Source organism: Lepidothrix coronata, unplaced genomic scaffold (assembly GCF_001604755.1).
Source record: "Lepidothrix coronata isolate B3197 unplaced genomic scaffold, Lepidothrix_coronata-1.0 Scaffold325, whole genome shotgun sequence".
In the NCBI taxonomy this organism is placed as follows: domain Eukaryota; kingdom Metazoa; phylum Chordata; class Aves; order Passeriformes; family Pipridae; genus Lepidothrix; species Lepidothrix coronata.
Genome location: NW_016690505.1, coordinates 260,293 through 274,345, shown reverse-complemented (window position 1 = coordinate 274,345; position 14,053 = coordinate 260,293). Strand labels below are relative to the sequence as shown.

The 14,053-nt window shown below is 34.8% G+C and overlaps 1 protein-coding gene across 2 annotated transcripts in view; it reads right to left on the bottom strand.

Moving 5' to 3' along the window:
• Positions 1-1,328: 1,328 nt before the first annotated feature.
• The window catches only part of GXYLT1 (glucoside xylosyltransferase 1), a 36,420-nt gene continuing 23,695 nt past the window's right edge, over positions 1,329-14,053 (bottom strand). For both annotated transcript variants that reach the window (XM_017838138.1, XM_017838137.1), the window contains exons 3-8: positions 11,586-11,760; positions 10,482-10,607; positions 9,374-9,625; positions 6,286-6,409; positions 5,782-5,954; positions 1,329-3,898 (exon numbers count right to left, since the gene is read on the bottom strand). In XM_017838138.1, coding sequence (XP_017693627.1) covers positions 3,737-3,898; positions 5,782-5,954; positions 6,286-6,409; positions 9,374-9,625; positions 10,482-10,607; positions 11,586-11,760 — 1,012 coding nt within the window. In that variant the 3' untranslated portion in view covers positions 1,329-3,736. The remainder of the gene's footprint in view (positions 3,899-5,781; positions 5,955-6,285; positions 6,410-9,373; positions 9,626-10,481; positions 10,608-11,585; positions 11,761-14,053) is intronic.

The window sequence follows — 14,053 nt, the reverse complement described above, 5'->3', positions numbered from 1 at the left end:
ACTACAAAGCAACTGTGAGGTAAACTGCCTTTCTACAGAAAATTATCCTGCATTATTTAAGATTTGGCACTTAAATACAGAAAGCAAGTTGTATTTCTCTGTACAGTTAAACTTAGATCAAAAAACATTCTTCTTTTTTCTAAGGGAACCTAAAGCATACACACTCATGGTTAATTTTTTAATTTTCTACTTGCTGGGTTCATGCTTTGCCCACTTGGGCAACTTGAGCAATAACTTGGCTGTTATTTGTGTAAAACTCTATAGGAATTTCAGTTATTTTTCTCAAATATGCAGAAAAATGTAGCTGGACGGAACCAAACTTCCAAAAAAAGAAACAGAAGATATTCAAAGAGATTAGATATAGATGATAAAAATACTTAAGGTTCCTTTTGAACAATCCAAGTTATGACATCACTTCTGAGTGTCTGTCCACAGAAAAATGCTCAGATTGACAGCAACAGCCCCATAAGACAGATCTAAGATCTGTTCCAAGATCCATGGTGATGAGAAGTATCTTCTCATTACTTCATACTTCTACTGTCTCTTTGTATTCGTGCTTAATTATATGCTGCTACTTTGGTCTGTGTTTGGCCCAGCCATCTGTGAGAGTCTATTCTTTTCCTGCCAAGTTATGAGAAAACAAGCACTGATAAATGGGAACTCTGTCTTTGAAGGAAGCATTTTGTATAAACTATAATTAATTGGTACCTCACTATTGGCTGATGGCCCTTCAAGGGCATTTGACGGAGAAAGTGATGAGGAAGAGGATGAAGTAAGCCGCAATTTCATTTAGGAAAGACCCCCCCGAGGTGTAGCACGCAGGCACAGGGAAATTCCAATGTACCCACGCATGCGCAGAAGAGATGCCACCTGGATAACGGGGGGAGGGACCAAAGGCCTCTAGCTGGGCGGTGCTTGACCACACCTGCCCAGGTAGATGTCACCACTTAATTGTATAAAAAGCAGATCGCTCGTGCTGGGAGTGGAACTCAAGCTTCACATTGAAGGACCATGTTGCCTTTTGCGGGGATGGCCGCCATCTTGTGATGGCAACACTCCAAGAATGCAGCTGCTGCTACGGGCATTCTGGGGTTGGTAAGAGAAGCTTCGTACACAACACCTGAGTGAGTGGGGGGTCATCCTGAGGGCTTATTTTCCTCCTCCTTCCTCTCTCTCAGGTTCTTGTTTTGTTGGCCACCACTTGGTAATAAATATTGTTCTTGTTGAGCTTTCAACGGTGTATGGTTTCAGTTTCAGCATCTTCCCTGCTACACTCTTACAGAAGAATCCACTTCCTCTAATAAAATAAAAGTCTTACATTCACATTATAGTTCTCTGCAACTTATTTTAACACACAAAATTACTGGAGCAGTTCCAAATATCATTCATTCACAAAGTAGTGAAGTGGGCAGAGAAGCTATGATAATTATCATAATCCCCTTAGATACCACAGGAGAGAATGTTAAAAAATAACTATTCAAAATTGGTAATTTATTAGGACAAGATGGGACAAAGAGCCTACACATTCATTTAAGTTATACATGAGCACTCCACTTAATCGAGTAAAAAAAAAAAATCATACCATCAGTAAATTGATATTGTCAAACCTGTCTAATAGTTAAAAATCTTTAAATTTGAAACAGAAAACAGACAATGAAAAAAAATTCAAGACTTCTAAGAAGTGGAAATATCTATGTCTATGCATTTGGAGACACCTTTATAAACCAGGTAGAGGAAACTGGAAGTTTCCTACAGGAAACTGGAAGTGTTTTCCTACAGATAAGCTAAAGAAGTAGCTTACCCCTTAGTTTCTCCTAATTTAATCTGTCACAAATACCATCACAGCCATATGTGAGTAAATAAGCAGTGTTTCATTGTAATTTTCACTCCAAAAAGGAGAGCCAAATAATGCAGCATATATGTCTGCAAAGACAAACAAAAAACAACTCAAAGATTTTTTTTTAAATACAAGCACACAGTACAAGTAAAAAAGAAAGCTGAAGACAAATTGATATAAAAATCAGTATTTATGTAAAAAAATAATGCACTGCATACTGTAAAATCAGTCAGTCACAGTATTCACCTTCACACAGATTTCTCCATTTTCAGTCTTCAAAAGGTTACACAGCAAGGAAAAGAGATCTACATGCAAGGCAGACTGCTTCCTAGTTTTCATTCCAGAAATTTACACCCTGAGCCCGCAGGGAGATTAGAAACAGAATATAAACTCTTCTTACAGTGTAGTGCGTTTTTGTACTGCTAAAGCATTTACTCAACTCACATGAATCAGGAAATCAGAGGCATCCTACTTTTGACATGGAAACAGCCACAAAAATTAAGCTTCTAAAATGGGGTTGGGATGAAGGTGCAAGTCAGTGAGTGGATCCTCCATGTTCAACACACAGGAATTTTTCTGGAATCCAAAACCTCACTTTATGAAGACTTCATCTCACATAGACAGGTTATCTAAGTTCAAATACACTTTACAAATACATTTCATACCATGTAAGCTTAAATATTTTACTGTAACACTAGAGTTCTGCCTTTTTCTTCATCATTTTCTCTGGGAAAAAAGTTTGTATTGCATAAACAGTACTTCTTTTTTCACTAAGACAGTTGAAGAAAGCCTAATCCTTACCTGTTGCAAAGCACTATCACCCTATGGACAGTAATGCATTCATTGCATTGAGAGTCTGCCCCAAAGCTATTTTAAAGCCATGTTATTTAAAAATATATGGTAACAGGATATATTCTCTAAGAAACCTATCTACTACACAGTCTGATGAAGCATCAGAACTCTTACTACAGCTCTTCACTTTTAGGTCCTACATACTCTATAACAATCATCAGGTAATAATTCCTAGTATGGAAATACAACAGCAACAGATTTCCACTGTTGGGTTTTTCTTGGCTTCCCAAATGCCCTATTAAAGCTGCAAAACCATGAATTTTTTAAAAAGTATCATAAGACAACCAACTTCAAAATGAATTTTTACTTAAAACCCCCTCAACTCTGCTCTACCTTTTAGAGCTAATGGCTCTACAATGTTCAAAAAATGCTTTTTAATATAAAGTCTCTGTATTTACCAATGGAGAAAACTAGTATCACATACTAGTTATTAGCTTCTCAGAAAATCCTATTTATAGCGTGCAGTTCACATCTGAGATAAACAAGATTGTCAAAACAGTACTTCAACATGTAAGAGATGAACATGTAAAGGCACATACAGATTGTCGATAATTACAACCCATTTTGTTGAAAACAGAGTATTTTCTGCACTTGTAAACAACTTTGTTTACATAAAGGCTTGCACCTTTAAAGTGAGGTTAGTGCTGCTGACTCAGTTATTGCTACATTCACAGTTTTAACATAATTTTAGACAATATATGAGGTACACTCTCAAACAGAGCCATCTTCATTTCTTCCTTGTTTGTTTGATCATTAGATAACTGAATTATGGTCGGACTAAAAGTACTGACCATAGAAGCCAGTAACACCCAAATCATCAGAACCAAGATAAACATTAGCAGTGATTAAACTTCAAAAGAGCAAAAAGTCACCTCTGCAGAAAAAAGTTCCTGTTCTTCATTACGTGAATATTTTCTTAATTTTTATGTATGCTAGTAAACTTCTGTCTGGGCACATTAAGAGCCCATTCAAGCTGTATTAAAATTCTTGCATCTTTTGACCAGTATATTACTTCAGTCTCTTGATATAACAGCTAGGAGTCAAAAGTCACCTTCCCTTTGATCTTCTGGCATACAAGTCTTTTATGCTTTTTGTTAGTTGTTTTATGAATACTTTGTAAACTCTTCCACAGTATGTATGCATGGTTTTCTGTAATTCCAGTTCTAGGGGCTGCAGCAGTGAGTGAACCAGATCATCTCCAAATGAATACTGTAAAGAGGTTAAGAAAAGAAAATTTAAGGTCAATACAGAAGATTGTCATTGTTCAGAGGATTAGAGTTTTATAAAAATGTTTCTGAGCATCGTATTTGCTTTCTATAAGTTTATTAAATGTTTTCAAGCATTCAGAGTGCTTCTGAATGCAATAATTGCAAAACACCTTCAAAGTATAGAAATATTCTCTAGTGCTTTCAATAAGCGTAACATGGAAGACTTTATTATTTTTAAATGTAAGCAAATGAACATATTCAGATAGTCTAGGAAGAAATTTAAAATTACCTTTCAAATTAAAAATTTACAGATCTAAAATGATTTCCGATTATTTTTCTGGTTCTATGGTAACTTTCTCAAATGGCATATAACCTTTAAGTAACATAATTCTTATCAAATTATAACGAAAGCAGTATGAAAAGTGATAGATCTGAAGTTTCATTAAACTGAATGATGGTCAAACACATACTATATTTAACATAGCCATGAAATAAAGTAGTCATTAATTCAAAAGTGCTATATTTTTATAAACAAATGATAAGTTAAACCAGCACATTGAAGTAACATAATTTTGTTCATCGTGTTACCGTTGAATCAGCAGTGTTTTACATACTTTCTCTGACATGTTCATATACCAAATGGGATCATATATAACAGGAAATAATTTTTTCTTCTGTTTTTGACAATACTCAAAGGAAACAAAGAAAACATATTTTTATGGAAACACAATCACTTTCCCTGCAATGTATTCTCAGACCCCCAGAAGTACTTTTCTTCATTTTTATATCTATATGACAACATGTAATAAAGCAACATTAAAATATACTATTGATTTTTGTAGGTTATACACACACAATAGCCTGCTACATTAAAATGTGCATCAGTGCTAAATTTTATGGCTCTTCAGTGAGTATACTGATGCAGCTATAAATAGTTTATTAGATGACTTATTTGCAGAATGAAAAGACGTCACTGTGCTTAGTATTTAGAGGAACAACAACATATTAATACACTGAATCTCTAGAAAAGGTCAAACACAGTATATAAAAAGTTTTTTACAAACCAAATCTAGACACAAGTATTAAAATGTTGCAATAAATACTTATGAACTTTGGGAATATGAGGTTTTTCCTGCATTTTAAAATATCCAGAAAAATAAAGCTTCTGGTGATGGCTTGTTCAGCCTGGAGAAAAGGAGGCTGGGGAGAGACCTCATCGCGGTCTACATGTTCCTCACAAGAGGAAGAGGGGGAGCAGACACTGATCTTTTCTCTGTAGTGACCAGGGACCAGGACCCGAGGGAATGGCCTGAAGTTGTATCAGGAAAGGTTTGGGTTGAGTATTAGGAAAAGGTTGTTCACCCAGAGAGTGGTTGGGCACTGGAACAGGCTCCCCAGGGAAGTGGTCACAGCACCAAGCCTGTATGAGTTCAAGAAGCATTTGGACAGTGCTCTCAGGCACATGGTGTGACTCTTGGGAATGATCCTACACAGAGCCAGGAGCTGGACTTCAATGATCCTTGTGGGTCCCTTCCAGTTCAGATATTCTGTGATCTCCAAATGCTCAAGTAAGAAGTTTACCAGAAGATTCATTAAATGAATGAGAATACAGCCTTCTAAATAAGCATTGACAACTATGGGCAATGCTTTAGAATCCTAACTTAAACATAGTCTGCACTATGTTTCCAAAGATGCTCATCACAACAGGAATATACTGGAACTCCATCCAAATAATAAAGAAGAAACCGATGAAACACTTAAAGTTGCTTAAAAGAGAAAAAAAATTACTTTGTTGCAATTACGGTGAGTATCAAACAAAATACATGCAGCACTACAGATAAAAATACTTTAAAAAATAATAAGTACAATGCTGAAAATACTTACATTTTTTATTGCTTCATAGACAGCCCTAAAAGTTGGTTGTTTATCATCGTGGTACACGCCTCTGTTTCCATGAAGAATAAATATACCTTCTTCTTCAGCTGCCTTACAATTGCTTCCATAGATGCAGTGGTCAGGCCGATAATTCCATTGGCAAGGAAAGACATAAAGACTTTCTGTGTGGAAAAATGAGAGCTCTAGATTAAGTATCAAAATTGTCTCAGGAAATATACTAATCTCTTTTTTTTCTTAAGGCCGATTCATAGATTTCTGTACAGTTGTTTTGAAATCTAACAGTTCATTGCACTCTAACAAGCTCCAGTGTTGTATCTCAATGTAAACTCTAGAAGTAAATACTTTCAGAGAACAAAAGGAGCACATAGTCCCTTGAATGCTTTCACAGAAAAGTCTGCTAAAAGAGTATTTTCCTAGATTTTTAAACATCATGGAAAAGATCAGCTTTCTACTGTTAGACTACTGTTAGACTTAAAATCAATGTGGATTTACCTGGATTGTGAAAAAACATAATGTTCAATAGATCCTGATCACCCCATGTTATGTTCAACTTGTATTTCTTCAGTAGTGGCATAAGAATTTCTCCCCACTGTAACCGGACTGGTGTCATATCATTCTATGAAGCAAAAGGCAAAACGACACACATTCAAGAAAATTATACCTATAATATATAAGGAAATGCCTTACACAATTGCAGTAGTTTGCACTTCAAAGTTACAACTCAAATGTATAGATGATTTCTTCCTTTTAAACCAACAAACCCATCTAAGGAAAATAGTTATGGACACTTCCAATATGCTTTATTTCTCAATTATTAACTTAGAAGGAAAATTTGATGCATTTCCTACTTCTATTACATTAGATTTTTGTCTTCAAGATTTTCTTCAAACATCTTAAGCCAAGAGTTCTAAGAAATGGCAAGGGTTTTTAATGCAGCAGTAGGATCTAACACCAAAACTTAATGAAGTGATGCAGCAAGTATATGGGGAGTATTTAAATATCCACACTTCATGCACTTTCTCTCTTTATCACAGTGATAAATATACACAGGTTCTAATGTTAACTTCAAAAATTCAAACCAGTTCAATACAAAATTAATTCTTAAATAGTTCCAAACATACAGACAATAAATACAGGCTACAGCATAGTGTCAAAAATAAAGATCCTTCAAAGGTTTTCAAAAGAATTTTCATCCAGTTGAACTAATTTTTTTTAGTTACTAAACTTGAACTTCCACAGCAAAGGCATGACTTTTCACTAGTAAAAGTCAGTAAGATATTAAACCCACAGCTGTTACTAAATGCCAAATTTCTTGATTTAGCAGAATCGCTTCAAATTGAAAGAAGGAGTTCTTCTTCTAAGGTTCTGGTTACGAGGGTGCTGCTTGGAGTAAACTGGTTTACCGTTTACTCTTTTGGCCATATTACCAAAGAGATTAAAATCTGCAGTTTAACTGGTTACATATTCCAAAGGTAATTTCTTATCTTTACACCATATTTAAGCTCAACTAGAACAGAAAAGGAACAAGGCTGCTCACTCTCTACCTTGTACTTCAGTTGTGAGAGTGAGATGGAATAACAAAAAGTCCCAGAGAAAATTCCTAACAAGTACAGAATTGTACCCTTCCTTCTTTTTAACAGGTTGACAAAAAAAATATTAAATTAGAACTCCAGTATAGTTTGAGATTTGCATACAGGAATACCATATTAAGAGACAGATTACTAGGAGCAGAAGACTCAGTTTTTGAATTACAGTATCAAAGACTTTCTTCTCTGAGCTTTACACTGACAAACTACAAAGTGCACAAATTAGCAGTTCAGTTTTTATTCTTTCCTCAAATCATTTCAGCCATCGAATATGAAGGGCTTTTAGAACTGAAGACTAAACCAAGAAATACTATCAGATTTCAGACAAGAATTACTAAAAAAAAAAAAAGATCTATAGCTTATATTGTGTAAGAAACCAAACAGAATATTACAGTCCCTTCTGTCCTAAAAAATTTATGATTATGATTGCCTGCAAGTATTCAATGAGAGCAGGCATAAGAAATGCACAAGAGAATTCTCTAGTAAGAATTATCATTAGACTCAGTGAAATGTGATTAAACAAAATAAAACACAGGCTTAACACCAAGCTAAAATCTTCCAAAAAGCAAATAAATTGGACTGAATCACAGTGCATAAAGATTATTCCCTCACCTGAACTTTGCCATCCATAGAATATTGACCGAAATATAACTTTAAGTTATTAAAGTCATTATTTAATATAATTTTCATTTCACTTGTAGAGTTTTAATAGCAGTATATCCCAAGAAGACGCAAAGCAGGAAAAAGCATATATCACATAGCCAGACATCTACAAACAACACTACTACACTACTACTGACAAATAATGCAGTCAGATTTAAGTACTGGAAACTGTAATATTTCAATAACCTTTGCATAAATAAAAAGGAGTTAAACATTAATTTATTAACAGTGATGTATAATGACATCAGCATAGGAGTCACAGAGCAAGAGAAACTACTAGAAGTTATACGTTCTCCTTCTTTAAAATACTCTGTTGTAACTTGTGGTGAGGTTAAACAGCTTGAGAAGTAGAATGCTGATAGAACTGCTTTTCAGAAGTTTGTCAAGTAAATTTCAGAAACAATTCTATGATAATTTAAGGATTTTCAGAATATAAGCCTATACTATAGCTTTCTACTTTGACTGTAACTGAGATAATTCATTCTCCATTTTTCTTAAATTCTCTGAATTTTCCTAGCAACAATACATAGCAAGATTTTGAAGATGAAAGCTGTTTATTAAATTGAAAACAGGGGAGAAGTAATGTCTACTGCAAGTTTATATTGTCCCTCTTACGGATGCACTTCCAAAAGTTTTTGACTGCATGACTATTTTTCCCTAATCAAACTTCTCTTAAGCAGAGATGCACTGTTCCCCTAAGCATAATCGCACAGCACTGTTTTTGTCCTTGCGTTTCAAGTATGTAAGAAAAAAACTTCCCCTTTAAGAAGCAACGTCCATTTCTACTGCTGCATGCACTGCTTTCATGCATGTAGTAGTAAATACTATCATGATGAACTAAATTGTCTACAAAACTATGACTTCATAGTATATAAAAAGATACTTAGGGTGATAATCACCTGGTTACAATGTAAAAGATCAAAATTTGGAAACCTTCATTTTAAACACCTTACTAAATGTTTTAGCACCATCTCCTGGTCATACAACTACACACGGTACAAGTTTATTTTAACTTTTTTCTGGGATCGCTACACTGAATTTAAAATGCTGGCATATCTACTGGCAAATGTAATTTAGAGCAAATTCTACCAAGTCAAGGATCTCTCAGAACTAATAAAATTAAAACAATCAAGCACACTTGACATTCGAGAACTCCAAGTCTTACAGTGAATGACATTTAAAAATAGTTATATTCTATTTTAAACAGCGTACTTTGAGAAGATTATTACAATTAAAGGAAAAAGATTTTAAAAAATACACATGAATTTGAAACAGGATTAGAATTAAAATACTTAAGTCCACAGAAAATGCAATAAAGCCAACACACATACCTTGAAATATTTTCTTCTAATACGTGTCATATTCATTAACATGACTCCAGAATTAATTCCAGTTACTCCATAATAGGGATGTCTAGCAAAGCGATTATACCACCCAATACGAGGCTCTTCGTGTTCTGGTGCCATTGCAGCGATTTGTGTGGAGTTGAACTTTCCCAGAAAAGACCAAATATCATCAACAGGCCTCAAAAACAGGATGTCGGTATCAACATACAGTAGTGAATCCACATTTTTGAGGATTAACTGTGAGAGAAAGAAATTTAAAACCAAACTTTTTAGTTTTATTGAACTTCTCTTCATAAAACAGAAGTTGCTGCCATTACACAATAAAGTTTAACACATTTTTGCCATATGCAAATAAACTCATTTTAGGCTGACAGTTTGCAGTCAATGAATTTGCCATCACTCCTCTCATTTTAAAGAATTTTTGTAAAGGAAACAGAGGTTTTATACAGAATAGTAACGCAAAGGCACTCAGTCTACATTTTATATGCCAGGGCTCCTCAGGAGTAGGTTTGCAGGCCAGGTGAAACAGTACTCTAACAGGAGCTCCTATCTTGCTCCTGTTCCCTTGCTTTCCCATGCAGATAACCAAAAAAGGGAGAGATGTAAAAGCCCCCGAAGAGACAGTGTTTGGGAGACAGCTGCTACTGCTCTAATTCATCAAACCTGAAGAATGATTTCTGAAGTGTCTTAGACGAGCAAAATAAAAAAAGGCTGCACAAAACACTGGCAACAATAGCCCATTTCTTGTTTCATTTTCTCTAACACTTCTCAGACCCACGCATGCAGGAAACTTTTCAAACAAATGAGCAGATGAGGCGTGATAAATCCTTCTTACCTCTGAGAGGATGACATGACCTATACCTCTCTCTGAGGATACTGTACCATAATGCAGCAAGAGAGAAAAGGACTTTTATTCCATAGGCTATTAGTGCCACAGAAGGTGGTTAAATTCACAGGATTTTTTAGGATGTCATAAAAGTAACTTTCAGGAGTAGTAGTAGTCCTTCATTTTAAACCAAGCAGATATCAGATTAACAAGGACAGCTTGATCCTTCATAAACAGACTTCATTGTCCTATTACAGAGTAACTTACTGGCAAAAATAGCCTTTGTGAAGCACACGGTTTAAACAATTTCTTCCATTCTGCTGCACTCTCAGTTGGAAATGTTATTGGATATAACGTGTAATTAACTTTTCCTTCATAGGGGAATTCGTCAAGCTATATGAAAAGAAGAAATCACAGAAATTACTTCAGTTCAATTCTATTACAAAAAATAAATCAATCCCCCATTCAAATTCATAATTGAACACAACTACAACATCTCTTTTTCATAACAGAAATTCTTCTTGAACTACAAAAATCTGTGAGCTAATCAAAATAATCAAAAAAAAAAGGGCACCTGCAGGCCACTATGAAGAAAACACATCATATCACACCATATGCAAAAGGAAGAGGACGTAAAATAAATTAGCATTTACAAAAAGTAAGTACATTAAATAAAACTTCTCCCCTCAACTAGTTTCCACAGGAGAAATAACAGGAAGTCTTTCTAAATTTAAAATAACTTACTCCATTTTTGCCAGTTACTGCTTGCATAACATTAGCATATACACATAAGCATGTATAACATATTCACGTCACAGTTAATATGACATTTTAAGCACAAAAATAAAACCTTCCACAGTTATATCCTAGTCCACTTCTAAAACTGTTACTACAGTCATAATGTTATATTCATTAACTACAATTTACTAAAATCAGACATAACCATATCTACCATTTTCAAAAACTGATCTTTCAGTTTGTCTCAACAATTCAAGGTTGACTCATGCTGTAAGCAGGACAAAAAAGGACAGATCTCTAATTTTTTCTTGTAAAGCCAACTTTAAATAAGCTCACACAAGATAACAGATACTGGTTTGTATTCAGAACATAGGTTTGTATTTAACAGATTTAAGGTGACAAATCAGGAAGATTTGGTCTATCTCTAGGAGGAACTTTGATATCAGCAACTGGCACTCTTCCACAGGAAAAAAACCTCAAAAATCTCCATTCAACATTACAAATGTCTTATTTTATTTCTAGACCCCTGCATTTCTGTCACTGTATCAAACAACTACTACCCAAGTAGAGAAATTGCAATATATTACTCAAATTGTGCTACAAATTGATTGAATTCGTTCTTTGAATACTTACTATGTCTTTGAAACGCTCATGTAATTGGTCCTCAGCAAAAATATGAAAGTGGAGAGGTCTGATGCTGAAAATAATGGCTGATCTCAACATAGTAACAGTTTCTTCCAGTCTTTCACCACAGGCCACCACTGCTAGATGCATCTTCTCAGAAGGATGTGTTTTCATATAATCATATCTGATACAAAAATATTTTTTAATTTGACATTATTTCTAGCACACGCTTAAAGAAAAGCACTACTATTTACTGCAGGAAGTAACTTAACAAAATACCCTTTATCATACTTAAACCAGCAAAATATAACTCAAAGAGAATGTGCAAACTTCAGCATTATACCTCATATAGATTACATTAACCTCAACCATTCTTGTATTCACTCCCACTGTCCCAGCCTACAACAGAAAAACCAGGCATAGAAGAGCTATACAGAAACTACACAAACATTTACTTTCTTAGTAACTTTACTATCCATTAATAGCAGGGAATTTCATCAAAATAGCTATTTCAAAGGAAAGACTACATGAAGTTACATTGAAATGTGTAAGGGTGATAGCATATTCAGTCTATACATGAGTTAATTTGTTTTCCCTTTCCCTGGGATAAAAATGACAAATACAGCAGAGTTAAACTCAACAGCAGAAGTGAGATAACCTCTACTTTCAGGAAGTTCTGTTAAGAACATTTTTGACTGATCTAGGCGTTTTATCCATTTTCTGCTCCAGTAAGTCCTTCTTTGCCAAACCCATGCTTCAGCACTTCATCTAAGCACTGACAAAACACAAAGTTTTCTCCTATACTTCCACCTTGCAGGAGTATAACTTGAGTTGGAAGAGGCAGCAGACTAATAGCTCAGGTGGCTTTGTATTGTGCAATGCCCTCGTGCTCCCAGTGGTTCTGGAAAATCCCTCAGGTACACTGACCACATGCACTGTCCATGTCCTTGAGGCTAAACCACTGCAAGGTGTAGGGACTGGGAAATCCTTTACTCCTGAAGATACCTGTGCAACAGTTATGGTGTGTATTGGAATGTCTTTTACAATGTACATTTTGAAGTTATTTCATTACTTTAATACAATAAGCTAAAATTATCATCAGGTAAATATCATTAACTTGGTGGCAAACAGTGGGCATACTAAACCTAAAGCCATATTCTCCTGGATTTCATATATTTAATTAGTCAGAAAAGCTTCCAAAGATTTTAAACATACATCAACTCAAAGGCCATCTTCAAAACAATATGCATTGAGCTATTTGGACAGACTATGGGAAGAGTGGGGCTAACAGAACTAAGAGTATCTGAAGGTTTAAACTGCAAGTTTAATGCCAAATTATGCAGACAAAACCAATACTGAAGTTACAAAATGCTTTCCTAAACTAGTAACAATAGAGAAATGCTTGACAAACCGCCTGTTCTTAGAAACTTGTCAGAGACACTTCAAAACAGAAATTAACAGATGTGACTCTTAGCACAATCTCCATCCAATTTATGTAACTGTCTACATATAAGTTTTCCTTTAAATTGACAATAGATAGTATGTAAATATGCCTTTTTTTCTTTAAGGCATAGAAGAGCAATACACATTATTTTCAGTTACATGAGGCAAAATATAGGCAAAGTTATCACTGTAAAACTGCTGAATTTTAGTGCCATAAATAATTGCTACATTTAAAAAACATTCTGAGGTTTGAAAGAATTTAATGCTATGGAACAAAAAAAATACAGTATTCCAGGGATTTAAGATTAATAAAATTTTAACTAAAACATGCAACCAGTCTTAAGTCAAGGCTTGGGGTATTATTAAAAATCCCATGGATGAAAGACCTCATAGGTCAGATTCAGATCCAAAACAGGGGACATAAATGAAGATGCTAACATATGAGACTGTGTCCCAAGTCTCATTAAAGTCAACAAAGATCTAGTGAGCAGGTTACGGAGTATAGACAGTAATTCATCTTATTTCAAAGTAAACACCTAAGGCTTGAATCAATTTTTAACATAGGTGTAGTGCCATTTAATAAGCTCTAGAATATTGCACCTGATCTCCAGGTGCCATTCCAAAAAGACTGAGTGTTTCAAAGATGATATTGTATCTACTAGTCCTAATGAGATTTCTAGGATACCCAAGTGCTCCTCGATTAACACTAACCATTTACTTCTCAGCAACCAAATGGCTAGTCACCTGGATCACCCTCTATGCTCTTTCAATTCTAATGACTATTTAAGACCTACTTGACATAGACACCAATATGCAGACATCTATATTCAGACAGTTTAATCTGCAGACTGAAACCTTTTGTAAGTCTTGCAGCAAAATCTGGAAAATTAGTTTAGATTAACACACACATAAAACATCCTGAAATGTAACCAAGGCATGCCCATTCAGACTTTTATACATAAAGCTAATTTAAACATTACACCATGTAGTAAGTAGTAATGTAAAAAACACAATGCAAGCTGAATATGACGAGG